We start from the raw sequence: 14645 nt of genomic DNA, 5'->3' as shown, positions 1-14645 counted from the left end.
AGAAGCTATTCATACAAATGAGAAGCAGAAATCATAAACAACCAAAGAAAGGAAGAACAGTACTGTTAATTCCACTGTTTTATATGCTGGTATATTTGATTTAAGGATTTTTTGAAAATATTAAGTAAACCAAAATGGTTTTAAATAAAAGGCAAGAATAAGCAAATTTCAAATAGTGGCTCTAAGTAGACTTGGAAGCAACACAAAATATATCTTAGTCAAATATATCTTAGTTTTAGTTTTTAATCTTACACATAAATTTACTGACTAACTTATGGAATGCTAATGACCCAAACTGAGATATATATTTATACCTCAATGAATTGTAAAAGGAAGGGTAGAGGACAAATAAATCAATCAATTATTTATCTCCAGTCTAAAGAAAGTAACTAAGAAGCTAGCCCTTACAACACATCAGATGAGGATACCTCTCCTGATTAATCCATCACTCAAGGATATAAGGTCAAGTAACTGAAGAGTAAAAGCAAGTTGTTTGAAACTGAATGACACAGCACAGAAGGTGTATTGAGATTGGTTGAATGGATTCAATTATTGCTTGTGGGTCTTCTGTAAGATAATAAAATCATTCCAGAACTTATCATTTCTGTGTCTAGAAGCCTAGAGGAGAGAGTAGTTCTAGCTAAATTCTTGAGACCAAATCACTTTACGCAGAAGCCCCACTCAATCTGTTCAAAGGAAGGTCCTATGAGTTTGAACATTTGGAAGAATTAGATTTTTCATAGATATTCTATTTCCTCAATGGAACTGTTTGTATTTGGATCCCAGGACAAATATACATGATGAGGGAAGATAGCTTCAAAACTCAATGACGACCTCAAAGGAATCTATATGATGTGGAAGGGGAATTTACTGAGGGCTCCATGAAAGGGAGAAAAGGACTTCTAGCCAAAGAACTTCTAGGAGCTGTGAAAGTACTCATTGTCACATGTGATTTATTCTTGAGAATTCATTTTCTCCTAGACTTTGAATGAATCTATAGCTCCAATTTGGAGGGATGTCTTTACCAACTTTATACTATTTACTACCTTAGGAACCTAAGCCAGTTAAGGCTGGCTGGTTAATTGATATCAATGGATAATCAATAGGAAAACCATACTGGTAGGGTTTCATGAGCTATAGTGCTCTGATTACTCAGGTCTCCTAGAACCCTGAGGTAAGGAGTAACTGACCTATTTCTGGGCATTTGACCTGCCAGTGCACAGCAGTCCCAGAGCCTGTGATATACGCACCTATAACCCATAATAAATTCACAAATGAATAAATGCATTTATATTTTGCTATCAGTAATATTTTCTTCAATAAGTCAAAGCAGTTTGCAGTTATGTGACCCTTTTAAAATCATTTAATCTTTGTTTACTTCACTGTCTTCAAATGTAAAATGGGGAAAATAATAGCACCTACCTCCCAGGATCATTACCAAATTGTATACAAATTGTAAAGCCTGGCCCATATAAATTAGTTATAATTATTATTTTAGAATTTTTGGGAGTGTAACAGTGGTTTAGTTTAACAGTAATGGAATTCTGAACAATGAGTACAGTTAAAGTTAATTACTACCCTAATTTTTATTCTAACCTATCTGCAACAGAAAGTTAAAAATTCAGAAAAGAAAAAAAAATTCCTCTAGTTTTTTTTCTCTTGCTAGCAGTGTAAAACAGCAAATCTGAGTTTTTATTTTCTAATAGTTTTGGATAACAATGCCTAAGAAGGTAAGGGTAAAATAGCCATAAATTTTTTAAACCTGAAATAATGATTATTTTCAATTTTTTTTTTTTGGTTTTTGCAAGGCAAAGGGCTAACTGATTTGCCCAAGATCACACAGCTAGGTTATTATTAAGTGTCTGAGGCCAATTTGAACTCAGGTCTTCCTGACTCTAGGGCTGGTGCTCTATCCACTGTGCCACCTAGCTGCCACAGATAATTTTTACTTTTAAAAATACCATTTGTATCAACAAAGGCAGTATAGAAATGTCCAAACCTACTTCTCTGATGTCATCTGCAATCACAAACTTCTTATATGGTTCTTTCACTTGTTCCTTTAAAAGGGCAGCATTTTCTTTAACAGTGATAATTGTACATGCATCAAGATTAGCACATATCTGTAAAAAACAAAGTTTTCAATATTTAAATAATTATTCTTCATTTATATGTTGGGTTCAGTTTGACATAGAGGTCATTCTCATGTAAGAAACAGGTACTATTCCTTACTTGCTTTGCTCCAGACTGTCTCTCCCGCTAACCAAACCCACTGCAGTTGCCCCAGTCTGGGCACATACCCCTGCCCCTTTCCTCCTTGATATCCTGGGACAACTCCCCTCTGAGGCTGAACCTAATCATTCCTCAATGATTGGCATACTTTCCTCCTCATCACAGTGATTCTGAAACACATATTGCCAATACTCAAACTTTGCTCTTCTTTTCACTTCTTCTTTAACCCCCTCGACTGGGGAGGTGGAGTAGGGGGGTAGACATAGAGCCAGCTCCAACCAGCTTGTGAAAACTGACTGTAAAATTTTCAGTGTGAGCTTTTACAATTCAGAAATCAGTAAATGCTACAAATCAGAACTTCATATGTTTTGTTGATTGTCTAGACTTAAGAAAGTGATGGAGAAGTTGATAATGTAGACTAAACTTAATGGTGAGTCATAAGCATATTTTTTCCCCCAAAACCTAATTTGTCATAGATTTACCAGTATATCTCCACAATTTCTCTTATTTTCTAGTCCATAGTCATGCTGTAGAAAATAGAATACTCCTTGATCATCACTGCCACTTGAAGGCTCATTCTCTGCCAACAAAACTCAGTACCTCTCTACCTTTGAGATTCCATTCAATCTATATTTAAAATATTCTAGAGGTCTAATGACCTCCAGGATACCCTCTTTCCATTCTCAATAGATTCAGAGCCTGGTTTACAATTTTTGTCTTCTCCTACCCTTATACTAGGGGACTTCCAGATTCATACTGATTCTTCTTCAAATAATCCAAGCAATCAGTCCAGTCGACTCATTTACCATGACTTACTCTTCCAACCCACCACATAATACAATTGATTCATTTCCCATGACTTACTCTTTCCAAGCCACCACATGATACAATTGACTCATTTCCTATGACTTACTCTTCCAACCCACCACATAATACAGAGTTGGCCATACTCTTGATCTTGCTACCACCCATATATATGTACTACTTCCATGTTCATGAACTCTGGCATTCCTTTATCTAATCAGAATCTATTGTCAGCCCACTTCTTTTTATATGTAGCTCCAAAACTTGTTCTTCCTTACTAAGACATCTAGGTAGCTCATTGGATCTCTATTAAGCAGGGTATGGTGTCAGACTTGAATTCAGACACTAATTATGTGAGCATAGGTGAGTCACTTCACTCTGTTTGCCTCAGTTTTCTCAACTGTAAAATAGGGATAATAATAGTCCCCACTTCTAAGGTTATTGTGGGTGGGTAGGGGTGGGAAATGTGCTATTATTTATAAAAATGCTTTGTAAACTTTAAAACCACATAATAAATGCTAGCCATTATTACAATGATCTCCAGCCCTTCTTTCTGAGACTATCATCCTCTGCACTGGCTATACTCTCCTTCCTTCCCCATTTTGACAACATAATGAACCAGTTCAATGCTACACTGTCCTCTTCTTGTATCCCTTGCTCCATCAAACCTCAACCCTAGATCATTGCCTCCATCTACCGCCTTCATTCCAATAGACATGCTGACAAATGGAAATGGAGAAAATCACAATACTGTGTTGACTGTGTCCTCTAAAGATTTATTGAGAGCTATGCCCAGCAACTCATTGATAAAGATAGAAGCCATGTATGCGTATAAATTAAACATAGAAATAACCTGGGCTTGGGGATCAAAATACAGATATGTACACGAATCTGTGTTCCACTAACTTTACTGAGTTCAATTTATGATACAGAACTTAATCTGTGCTTCCTTAGTGCAAAGCCTTGAATGGAGCAGAATACTGAATGAACTGAATGTTTAGTAAACTGAATCTATGTCTGTCCATATGCCTTGGCACCAAGTGCTCCTTAGAACTCCTAAACACTCATATAGTGATAATAATATTAGCTAATAGCTAACATTTCTTTTTAAAATTTTAACTTATTTTATTTTTAATATATGGACTAAACAAGCATTTCCATAACACAGTATAATTTAAAAAAGAGAATGTACATGGAACTGTAAATCTACTATGTACAATTTGCTATTTCTTTTAAATATTTAGTAAAATTATGTAAATTTCCTTTTTTATATAGTAGGCACTATGTAATTATCAGCTATTAATAATACTAACAACTAATAGCTAACATAATATGACAGACACTTTACTAAGTTCTTCACAGACATTATTTCACTGTATTATCACAATAACCCAGGGAGGTAGGAGTTATTATTATCCCTATTTTATAACTTAGTTAACTGAGGCAAAGAGATCTGTGTCAAACCTCAACCCTGGATCACTGACTCCCTCTGCCTACACCTTCATTCCAATAGATGTGCTAATGAACAGAAATGGAGAAAATCACAATACTGTGTTGATTGTGTCCACTGCAAATTTATCACAAAGTCAGTGGATCTGAATTCAGGTCTTCCTGACTCCAGCCCTCTTTGGTTCTACAAATAAATTGAAGGACATCTCTTTATGGTCAGATGTTTTTAAAACATGGGAAGTCAGGAAACTGGCTTGTGATGGTTTGAAAATTTAATTTATGTTCATTTAATTTTTAATGAACAAAGAAGGTAATATGTACAAACAAAATCTGTATAGATAACCTACAAAATGTGGATTCACTTGTTCATATGTGAAAGAGAATACTGAATTAAGGAATACTACCATATTTAATAACCTGGTCTTTTTTTTTTAACAGAAAGGCACTGAGGAGTCATGGGAAGAACACTATATTTTTCATTAAAAAAAAGTTAAAATATGAGATCTGTCAGTTGCAGAATTTGAGGTTTGAGTTGCAGTTTCACTACTACTTATCCAAGACATTTAATTTCTTTAAGTTGCCACTTCCTCATCCATAAAAAAGGGATAATAATGCCTGCTTACCTAGATTATATGGTTTTTGTGAGACCCAAATGATCTGGCTGGAGAAGACACCAGACACTGAGGACCTTTCTTGAGCTAAACTGCTGAGCATTCACACATTACTACAGAGAATGCAACTCCAATGGATCATTACTACAGAGAATGCAACTCTAATGGATTGGTCATGCCCTTCCAACACCAGGTATACATTTGCCAAAAAAGACTTTTTTTTTAATGGAGAACTCACACAGGGCAAGCACTCATAGCAGGATCAGAAGAAGCCATACAGGGACACCCCTGAGGGTCTCTCTTAAGAACTTTGGAATTCAACAGAGAGGGTGCTGCTCTATGAGGAAGGCAGAATTGAAGTAGCTCAAAGGAATCATGAGATATATAAGTTTACAGTAAATACCCCATGTGTTAACCTGAACTATTTGTGTCTAATCAGTGGTAGATCTGATTGATCTGATCAGCCGTAGTTGGATACACTGTAATGGACACACTATAACTTGTCTCTATCACAGTGATGTCATTTTAGTCTTCTTAGATAATGAAGGACAAGAATCACAACCAGAACTTCTCTTTATGGTCACTGTCAGAAGTTTTGAAACATGGGAAGAAGCACTTCTGTCAGGAGAGATGGTCAATCAGGTATGAGTTTTTGCTTCTGTTCTTAGTTTTTTTGTGTGAAATTGATAGGTTCAAAGGTAGAAATCATAATACTGAAGATTATGTCAGATAGAAAGCAATTCAGAGGAAGGTTACATTTTCAGATATACATGTCACTTAGGAATAATACTATCCTCCCAAGGTAAAGTGGAAGCTTTAACATTTAATGAATTATACCTTTGCTGAGGCATTTCTATGCAAGGCTATTTCTGTATGTAGCTGTGGTGGGACGGAGAAGTAGGTCATGAGAAATGAGAAAATTGACCTGAGAGCTTAGGGTGATTGAGGAAATATCAGGCAGAGAAGAGAAAGACTGTGAACTAGGCATTAATGTTATTAAGTTTACAAAACTTGAATACACTTGAATAGCCTTTCAGATTTTGTAAAGCACTTTCAAAGATCATTTGGGTCTCATAAAAACCATATAATCCAGTAGGATGGGCATTATTATCCTTTTTTTTCCAGAGGAGGAAGTGGCACCTCAAAGAAATTAAATGTCCTGTATCAGGTCACAGAAGCTGTAACTCAAATCTCGAATTTTTGCAAATGGCAAATCTCAGATTTTAACTTGTCTTTTAATGAAAATTTCCATGACACCTCAATGCTTTTCTGTTTAAAAACAAAGAAGCGACTGCACCAGGCTATTAAATATGGTGGTATTCCATAATTCAATATTCTCTTTCAAATATAAACAAGTGAATCCATGTTTTGTAGGTATTTATACAGATTTTGTTTGTTCATATTAATTTCTTTTAAATATAAATCATTGAACACTTCCTTGTCCATTCCATCAAACATTAATGAACATAACAACATATTATGAACATTATTAATTAATATACATAATGAACATTCAAACATAATTAAATTATAATGTCAAACCAACACAAAATTACAATGTATAATTTATCTTTGAACTGGATTTGTGATTTCATTAAGATAGAGAATTCCCTTTAACAATGCAGCTCAGCACCTCCATCTGCAATTTATGGTCTAAGACAGTTGCTTTGGTTGGTGAGAGAATAAATGACTTGAAAAATAAATGAGGGAATAAATACCATAGCCAGTATGTCAGAGACAGTACTTTAACTCAAATTTTCCTGTCCATGAAGCTAGTTCTCAATTCTTTATATGACAAGGATTCTTCTATAGTGCACAATATCACTTTTAAATTGTTCACTTTCCTGATATCTTATTGTCTGATCTTACCATCTCTTTTACTTTATGTTTCTTCCTTAAGGATATTATTTCTCTCTCATCACATTCAATTTGTATCAATATATACCATGGAAACAATGTAAAGACTGGAAAATTGTCTTCTGTGTGGGGAGGGAAGGAAGATTAGGGGAAAAATTGTAAAACTCAAAATAAATAAAATCTTTAAGTACAAAAATAAGTAAATTGCTCACTTTCCACTTTAAACTACTTACTTTTAAAATATGTTCTTCCGCTTTAGCTTGCTTTTTGGCTCCTCCCACACCTGGTGAAGCTGTCAGTCCAAGTATTTGAGGTTGAGGTACCACTGTCTTATTTTCCTTCTTGAATCGATTGTTCCTAATTTTTTGTTTCAGATAACGTGTCATTATGTTATTATAAACAGCTTCTTTGTTGGTATGATGGCATTCATCAATAATGATAAGGGAAAAATCTAGAAAAAAATTAAAATTGTTTAAACTTTTCTTTCAATTGAACTCTGAATCGATAGGGTTCAACTACCATTTTTTAAAACATTAAATTATTTCTAACTTGTATGTCTTTTGGGAGAATGTTTTTGATTTTTAACTATAGAGTGGCAACATTTCATTTGTCACAGAATAACATTGTGATTTTTTAGGTAACAATTATTACCTCATAGGCTTCATAAGATTTAGAACTAGATGGGATTTTTATAGGTCATCGAGTTCAATCCCTTAATTTTATTAGATGACAATATAAATCTTAGAAAAGGGAATAGGGGCGGCTAGGTGGTGCAATGGATAGAGCACTGACCCTGGATTCAGGAGTACCTGAGTCCAAATCCGGCCTCAGACACTTAATAATGACCTAGCTGTGTGGCTTTGGGCAAGCCACTTAACCTCCTTGCCTTGCAAAAAAAATAAAAATAAATTTAGAAAAAAAGGGAATGAAACTTGCTCAAGGTCATACATATAGTAAATATTAGAATAAGCATGTCTTCCCCAAATCTTAAAATGATGGTTAAATTGTTTTATTTTCTCAAAATTTTAACGCTATTATGAAAGATTAATATTTAACATCTCTTTAATCTTCCATTTTGTTGCTTTAGTACAGTTCCCTTTCTCCCAACAACAATTCTGAGAGGGATTTTTTTCCACAGGTAGATCTAATAACAAGTCCTTCTATTATGGATAAAGAAAAATATAGTACTCCTCTAATAAAAAGACTGAAAACTAAATTGAAAGAATCATAAAATACCAAGATAAAGGTTTCTTTTTCCTTATATCAAAGTCCTCCTAACTTCTATTCACAATAATAAAACTATCTTATTCAATAACTACCTGATAACTGGACACCATCATCATCTCCATTCTCTGAATTCAAAAGGGAATTTTCCAAGATTTGAGCTGTACTGATAATAACATCATTTGATTTTACAACTTCTGGAAATGATATTTTCAGTTGGGAATCACCACTTACTCCAATAACACGATACCACTTCTTTAAGTAGGGATTAAACTCTTTGCGGAAATGTTGTTCAACTAATGGTACCTAAGTGGGGGAAAAAAGTTAACTTTAATATCAATCCAGCAATTACTGAGATCCTATTTTGTAAACTCCCTGTTAGAGACATTCACCTTTTACAAATGCAAACTGTTCTCCCTGAGAAGGTGAATAGGCTAAATGAATGCTTCTCTATGTATCATTTACCTAAAGGGGTCAAAAGATTCATAAATGGAATGAAAAAAAAATCAAATGCATAGTCTTCAGTAAACTTCAGTAAACTAGCAACATGTTTGTTATCACAGCCCTAAATGTGAAGAAAGTGTGATTGTTCTAGTAGACAGGAACTCTGATATCCATGTCCAGATGATAACCACTGAATGGTCCAATTCAGGTGCCATCTTTTTCATAAATCTCCCTGATCCCTGTCTCCTAGTTGATTTCTCCCTCAAATTGCTCATAGTATTTTTCCTGAAACTCTCCTTTGTACTTATCTCACTTTCTTTTGTATCATAGTTGCTAATTTCCTTATTCCTTTTGGATTGAAAGATCCTTGAGAACAAGGTTCATGTCATATCTATAATCAGACCTATAAACAATTATTGTTTGATGAATTAAATTTATTTGTATTGAGAATTACAATGTAAGCAAGGCAAGAGTTTGGCCGATGCTTTACTCTAATATGAGCAACAATTCTACCTCTAGACATACTGTTAAATGAACAAATGAATTAAGGTTAATTAGAATCATGAATGATAATGAACTTGAAAAGAGTTGAATGGTGAGGGGGTAGACTTTTGACAGAAAGATTAGTCAGGAGACTATAAATGAGAAGATATAAGAACTTTTAATGAACTTTTTTGGGGGAAGGTAGAAAGCAATAAGCAGATAAAAGAGATAACAAAAAGGTAGAAACTAGAATCTGACAGCTGATTTGGATAAGAGGAAATGAGGGGAAAGAGTTAAAACCTGACTGAGATTTTATAGTGGAATGACTGGCCTACATAAGACTGGGAATACCAAATATATAAATGGAGAAAATTTGTAATGGACATTTTTGGTCAGTAAAGAAAGAGAGTTTAGTTGCACGTATACTGAGTCAGGGGTGTTTGTAAGGATATCCTATGCAATAGACTAAGCAGCTGGAAATATTGAACTATAATGAAGACAGAGATGTAGATGTAAAGGTGATTGTATCTGAGAGTGGATGAGATTATCAAAAGAGCATATGCAGAGTGAAGAGAAGAGGTTCAAGAATAGAACTTTATGGGAAATTTAATTTCAAGACAAACAGTCAGCAAAGGAGACCAGAAAAAGATAAGGAAAATAACACCGAGAAAGAAATAGTTGGTGACATAGAAATTGATCTTTGGAAAATCATTTTTATTTTTAGACAAAGTCTAATTCCAATGATCACAGTTTACCTGAAGGTTCACTTATGCTATGCACTTAGCCATATCTTTTTCACATCTTTCTCAACAACTCACAGAATAAGACATGCTTACCAAATCTATGAATGACAAAAAGCTAAAAAGAAGCCAGAGCAAAAAATCAAGACTTTGTGGGAGATTTGAATTAAAGGATTTTAAAGTCTTTTCCAATGCTAAGATCCTATTATTATTATATAACTACATATAAGGGATGGATAAAATGGACAAATGAGTGATGAATGAAATCTAGGCTCTCAGTGAGTGGAAGAGTGTTGATATCATGGACAGGGAGAGAGGAAAGACTAGAAATCTTTCAGGAATTACAGAAAATCAGCTCAGTTTTGAACTTTTCAAGTTTGAGATGCAAGTGTAAATGATAAATTGGAGATAGAGGATTAGTTTTAGTTTAGGAATTAGGACCAGAGATTCAGAAAAGGGAGTCATCAACATGGAGCTGATTGTTGAAAACATGAGAACAGATAAGCTCATACAGTGAGTTTTTTAAAGAGAAAAGAGAAGAAAAAAAGGGAAAAAAAGACAATGAACTAGCCCTTGAAAACAGCAAGTTATTGGACTGTGGTGGAGAAGCAATAAAGCAAAATATGATTTTAAAAAAGTAGTTAATTTAGGTTGTGTCTCTGTAGTGTTTTTTTTTTTTTAGGTTTTTGCAAGGCAAATGGGGTTAAGTGGCTTGCCCAAGGCCACACAGCTAGGTAATTATTAAGTGTCTGAGGCCAGATTTAAATTTATGTACTCCTGACTCCAGGGCTAGTGCTCTATTCACTGTACCACATAGCCACCCCATGTCTCTGTAGTGTTAAAGAAACCAATGCAAGAAAAGATTTCAAGGAATAACAACAGTTTCACTAATAGAGTGGAAAGTCAAAAAGAATGAGAAATATGGTGAATGACTTCACTTATTAGTTAGTTGAAATACAAAATTGTTCCATATACTTTACATATTTCTCTTATACAACAATTCCCTGAATCCAGTGAACTATATGTACTATTTTTTGTATGTGTTGAGTAAAAAGCAGTGTAAATCAGTCACCAACTCCATATATAAAAAATTTATGCTTACCAGTCACATATATCATATAATAAGAGAATGACAAGCAATGTCTATTCCTGGCTATTTTACCCCTAATCCAGTAATCTGTTTTTTCCTCAGGGACCAAGGTCTGTATTTCCGTGCTCCAACAACTCATACCCATTCCCAATGAACCTCCAGAATTTTGGTTAGTTTCACACACACACACACACACACACACACACACACACACACACAAACACACATAGAAAAAAATTACAAAGGTGCTCCAATTCTTAATTACATTCATCTGAAATAGTAGGGAATAGGGTTAGGATAAGGAAGGGACTCATAAGGGCATGTAAGTTAAGAAATAACAGGGCATGAGACGGCTAGGTGGCGCAGTGGATAGAGCAACAACCCTGGAGTCAGGTGTACCTGAGTTCAAATATGGCCTCAGACACTTAATAATTACCTAGCTGTGTGGCCTTGGGCAAACCACTTAACCCCACTGTCTTGCAAAAAAAACCTAAAAACTTAAAAAAAAAAAAGAGAGAGAGGAGCAGAGTAGGGAGGCAGTGGTCAGAAGCAAGTTAGACATCAAAGGAAGGAGAGAATAAAAAAAGAGGAAAAGGAGGTGAGGAAAAAAGGATGGAAGGAAATACACAGTCAGTAACAGCTTTAAATTTGAATGGAATGAACTCACCCCTAAAATGGAAAAAATAGAATGAATTAAAAACCAGAAACTGACAATATATTGCTTGCAAGAAACACATTTAGAAATGAGAGATATGGGCAGCTAGGTGGTACAGTGGATAGAACACTGACCCTGGAGTCAGGACGACCTGACTTCAAATCCGACCTCAGACAGTTAATAATTACCTAGCTTGTGTGACCTTGGGCAAGTCACTTGCCTTGCAAAAAAAATGAGAGCTATACAGAGAATAAGAATAAAGGGCTGGAGTAGAATTTATATGCTTCTGCTGATGCAAGAAAAACTGGAATAGCAATCATGATCTTGGACAAAGTTAAAGTTAAAATAGATTTAATTAAAAAGAGATAAATAAGGAAACTCCATTATGATAAAAGGTATTATAAGTAATGAAATAAGCAATTACTATTATATGTACCAAATACTATAGCATCAAAACGTTTAAAGGAAAAGTTAAATGAATTCCAGTTAGAAATAGATAGCAAAACTATAATAATGGGAGACCTCAACCTTCCCCTTTTGGAACTAGATAAATGAAATCAAAAACAAACAAACAAACAAACAAATAAATAAATAAAAATGAATGAATGAATGAATAGGTAAGTAAGTAAATAAATAAAATAAATAAATAAAGGAAATGAATAGAATCTTAGATATGCTAGGTATTATAACTGGAGAAGATTGAATGGGAAAAAAAAGAATATGGCATTTTCTCAATTGTTTACATAAACTGCTCATCTATTAGGACTTTAAAATTTCATAGTTTTAAATGCAAGAAAGCAGAAATATTAAATATATTCTTTTTAGATCATAATGCAATAAAATTATACTTAGAAATTAAAAATTAATTAAAAACTAAATGACCAGGGCGGCTAGGTGGTACAGTGGATAGAGCACCAGCCCTGGAGTCAAGAGTACCTGAGTTCAAATCTGGCCTCAGACACTTAATAATTCCCTAGCTGTGTGGCCTTGGGCAAGCCACTTAACCCCATTGCCTTGCAAAAAAAACCACCTAAAAAAACCCTAAATAACCTATTTTTACAAAATGAGTAGGCTAAAAAAATAAGATATAGAAACAATAAATAATTTTATTAAAGACAGTGATAATAAGACCACATACCAAAACTTATGGGAAATAGCAAAAATCATAATCAGAGGAAAATTTGTATCTCTGAATGCTTACAAATAAAATGGAAAAAGAGTAGATCAATAAATTGGATATGCAATCTAAAAACAGAACAGAAAAAGAACAAATTAAAAAGTCCCAAATTAAATATCACATTGAAAATTGTAAAAATTAAAAGGGAGAATAATAAAATAAAGAAAATAATTTAAGAGATATCTAAAAATAGGAGTTAATATTATGAAAAAATAAAACAATTGGTTAATATGATTTAAAAGGAGAAAACCAAATCACTAGTGACAAAAAATAAAGATGAAATCAAAGCAATTATTAGGAGTAAATTTGCCCAAATAATGCAAATAATTTTAAAAATCTAATTTTTAATAACTTAAGCAACTTATAAAAATATAAACTGCCTAGATTAATAAAAGAGAAAATAGAATATCTAAATAAACCTATTTTAGAAAAAATAAATTGAACAGGTCATAAATGAGATTCTTATGAAAAAAGCATCAGGACAGTTATATCTACAAATGAATTCTACCAAATATTTAAAGAAATCTAATTTAAATATTAGTTAAATTTTTTGGAATAATAAGCAAAGAAGGAATCATTCTAAACTTCTTTTATGAAACAACTATGGTGCTAATACCTAAACCAGGAAGAGCAAAAACAGGGAAAGAAAATTATAAACCAACTTCACTAATGAATGTGGATATAAAAATTCTAAATAAACTACCAGCTAAGAGGCTACAACAATATCTCACAAAGATTTCACATTGTGACCAAGTGAGATTTTTATCAGGAATGCAGGGATGGAGGAAAAGATAATTGATTATATCAATAACAAAAGTGAAAAAAATCATATGATTATCTCATCAGATGTAGAAAAAAATTTCTGGCAAAATACAAGACTCATTCCTTTTAAAAACACTTGAAAGCATAGGTATGAATAAAATTTTTTCTTAAAATTATAAGAAGCATCTACATAAAATAATCAACAAGCATTATCTGTAATAGAAATAAGCCTTCCCAATAAGATCAGGAGTGAAACAAATATATCCATTATCACTAGTATTATTCAATATTGTATTAGAAATGCCAGCAATAGCGAAGAGAAAAAAAAGAAATTGAAGGAATCAGAATGGGCAATGAAGTAATAAAACTATCCCTTTTTGCAAACAATATGCTAATATACTAGACTTTCAGCTAAAAAGCTGTTGAAACAATAATTTTAGCAAAGTAGAAGGAAATAAAATAAACTCACATAAATCAGTACTATTGATATATCACCAACAAAACCCTGCTAGAAGAGATAGTAAGAGATATTTGATTTAAAATAATTGTAGGCAGCAGAGAATGCCTAGGAATATATCTGCCAAGAGAAACTCAGGGATTATATGAACATAATTATAAAATAATTTTTATAAAAATAAAGTCACATTTAGATAATTAGAGAAATATTAATTTTTCATGGGTGGGCAGTGTCAATATAATAAAAATATAATGCTACCTACTCTACTTATTTAATGCATCTCAAATTACTGAAAAATTATTTTATTAAATTAGAAAAATAATAAAATTCACTTAGAAGATAAAGGTAAAAAAAAATCAAAGGAATTAATGGGAAAAAAAAGTAAAGGAAGGAAGTTTAGCAGAACCAGATCTCATTTAATTATCAAAACTATCTGGTATTGGTTAAGAAAAAGAAAGATGAATTACAGGAACAGAGTAGAAATATAATACACAGTAGGAAATGATTATAGTTCATGTATCCATTTTAACTGTATCTTTGTAAACTGTGTAAGACATTGAACTATATCCAATTTCTACCAAACAGCTTTCCAGTTTTCCCAATAATTCTTTCCAAATAGTGAATTCTTATTCCAAAAGCTTAAATCTTTGCATTTGTCAAATA

The 14645-nt window shown here is 33.2% G+C and overlaps 1 protein-coding gene across 3 annotated transcripts in view; it reads right to left on the bottom strand.

Annotated features, from left to right (window-relative positions):
• IFIH1 (interferon induced with helicase C domain 1) overlaps positions 1–14645 on the bottom strand; it is a 118772-nt gene that overhangs the window by 24828 nt on the left and 79299 nt on the right. For all 3 annotated transcript variants that reach the window (XM_074215841.1, XM_074215840.1, XM_074215842.1), the window contains 3 exons: positions 8270–8480; positions 7184–7401; positions 2004–2120 (listed from right to left, as the gene is read on the bottom strand). In XM_074215841.1, the coding sequence (XP_074071942.1) occupies positions 2004–2120; positions 7184–7401; positions 8270–8480 (546 nt within the window). The remainder of the gene's footprint in view (positions 1–2003; positions 2121–7183; positions 7402–8269; positions 8481–14645) is intronic.

This window comes from Macrotis lagotis, chromosome 1 (assembly GCF_037893015.1).
Source record: "Macrotis lagotis isolate mMagLag1 chromosome 1, bilby.v1.9.chrom.fasta, whole genome shotgun sequence".
Taxonomy (NCBI): Eukaryota; Metazoa; Chordata; class Mammalia; order Peramelemorphia; family Peramelidae; genus Macrotis; species Macrotis lagotis.
The sequence above is the reverse complement of the archived record's forward strand: the minus strand, read 5'-3'. Positions and strand labels throughout refer to the sequence as shown.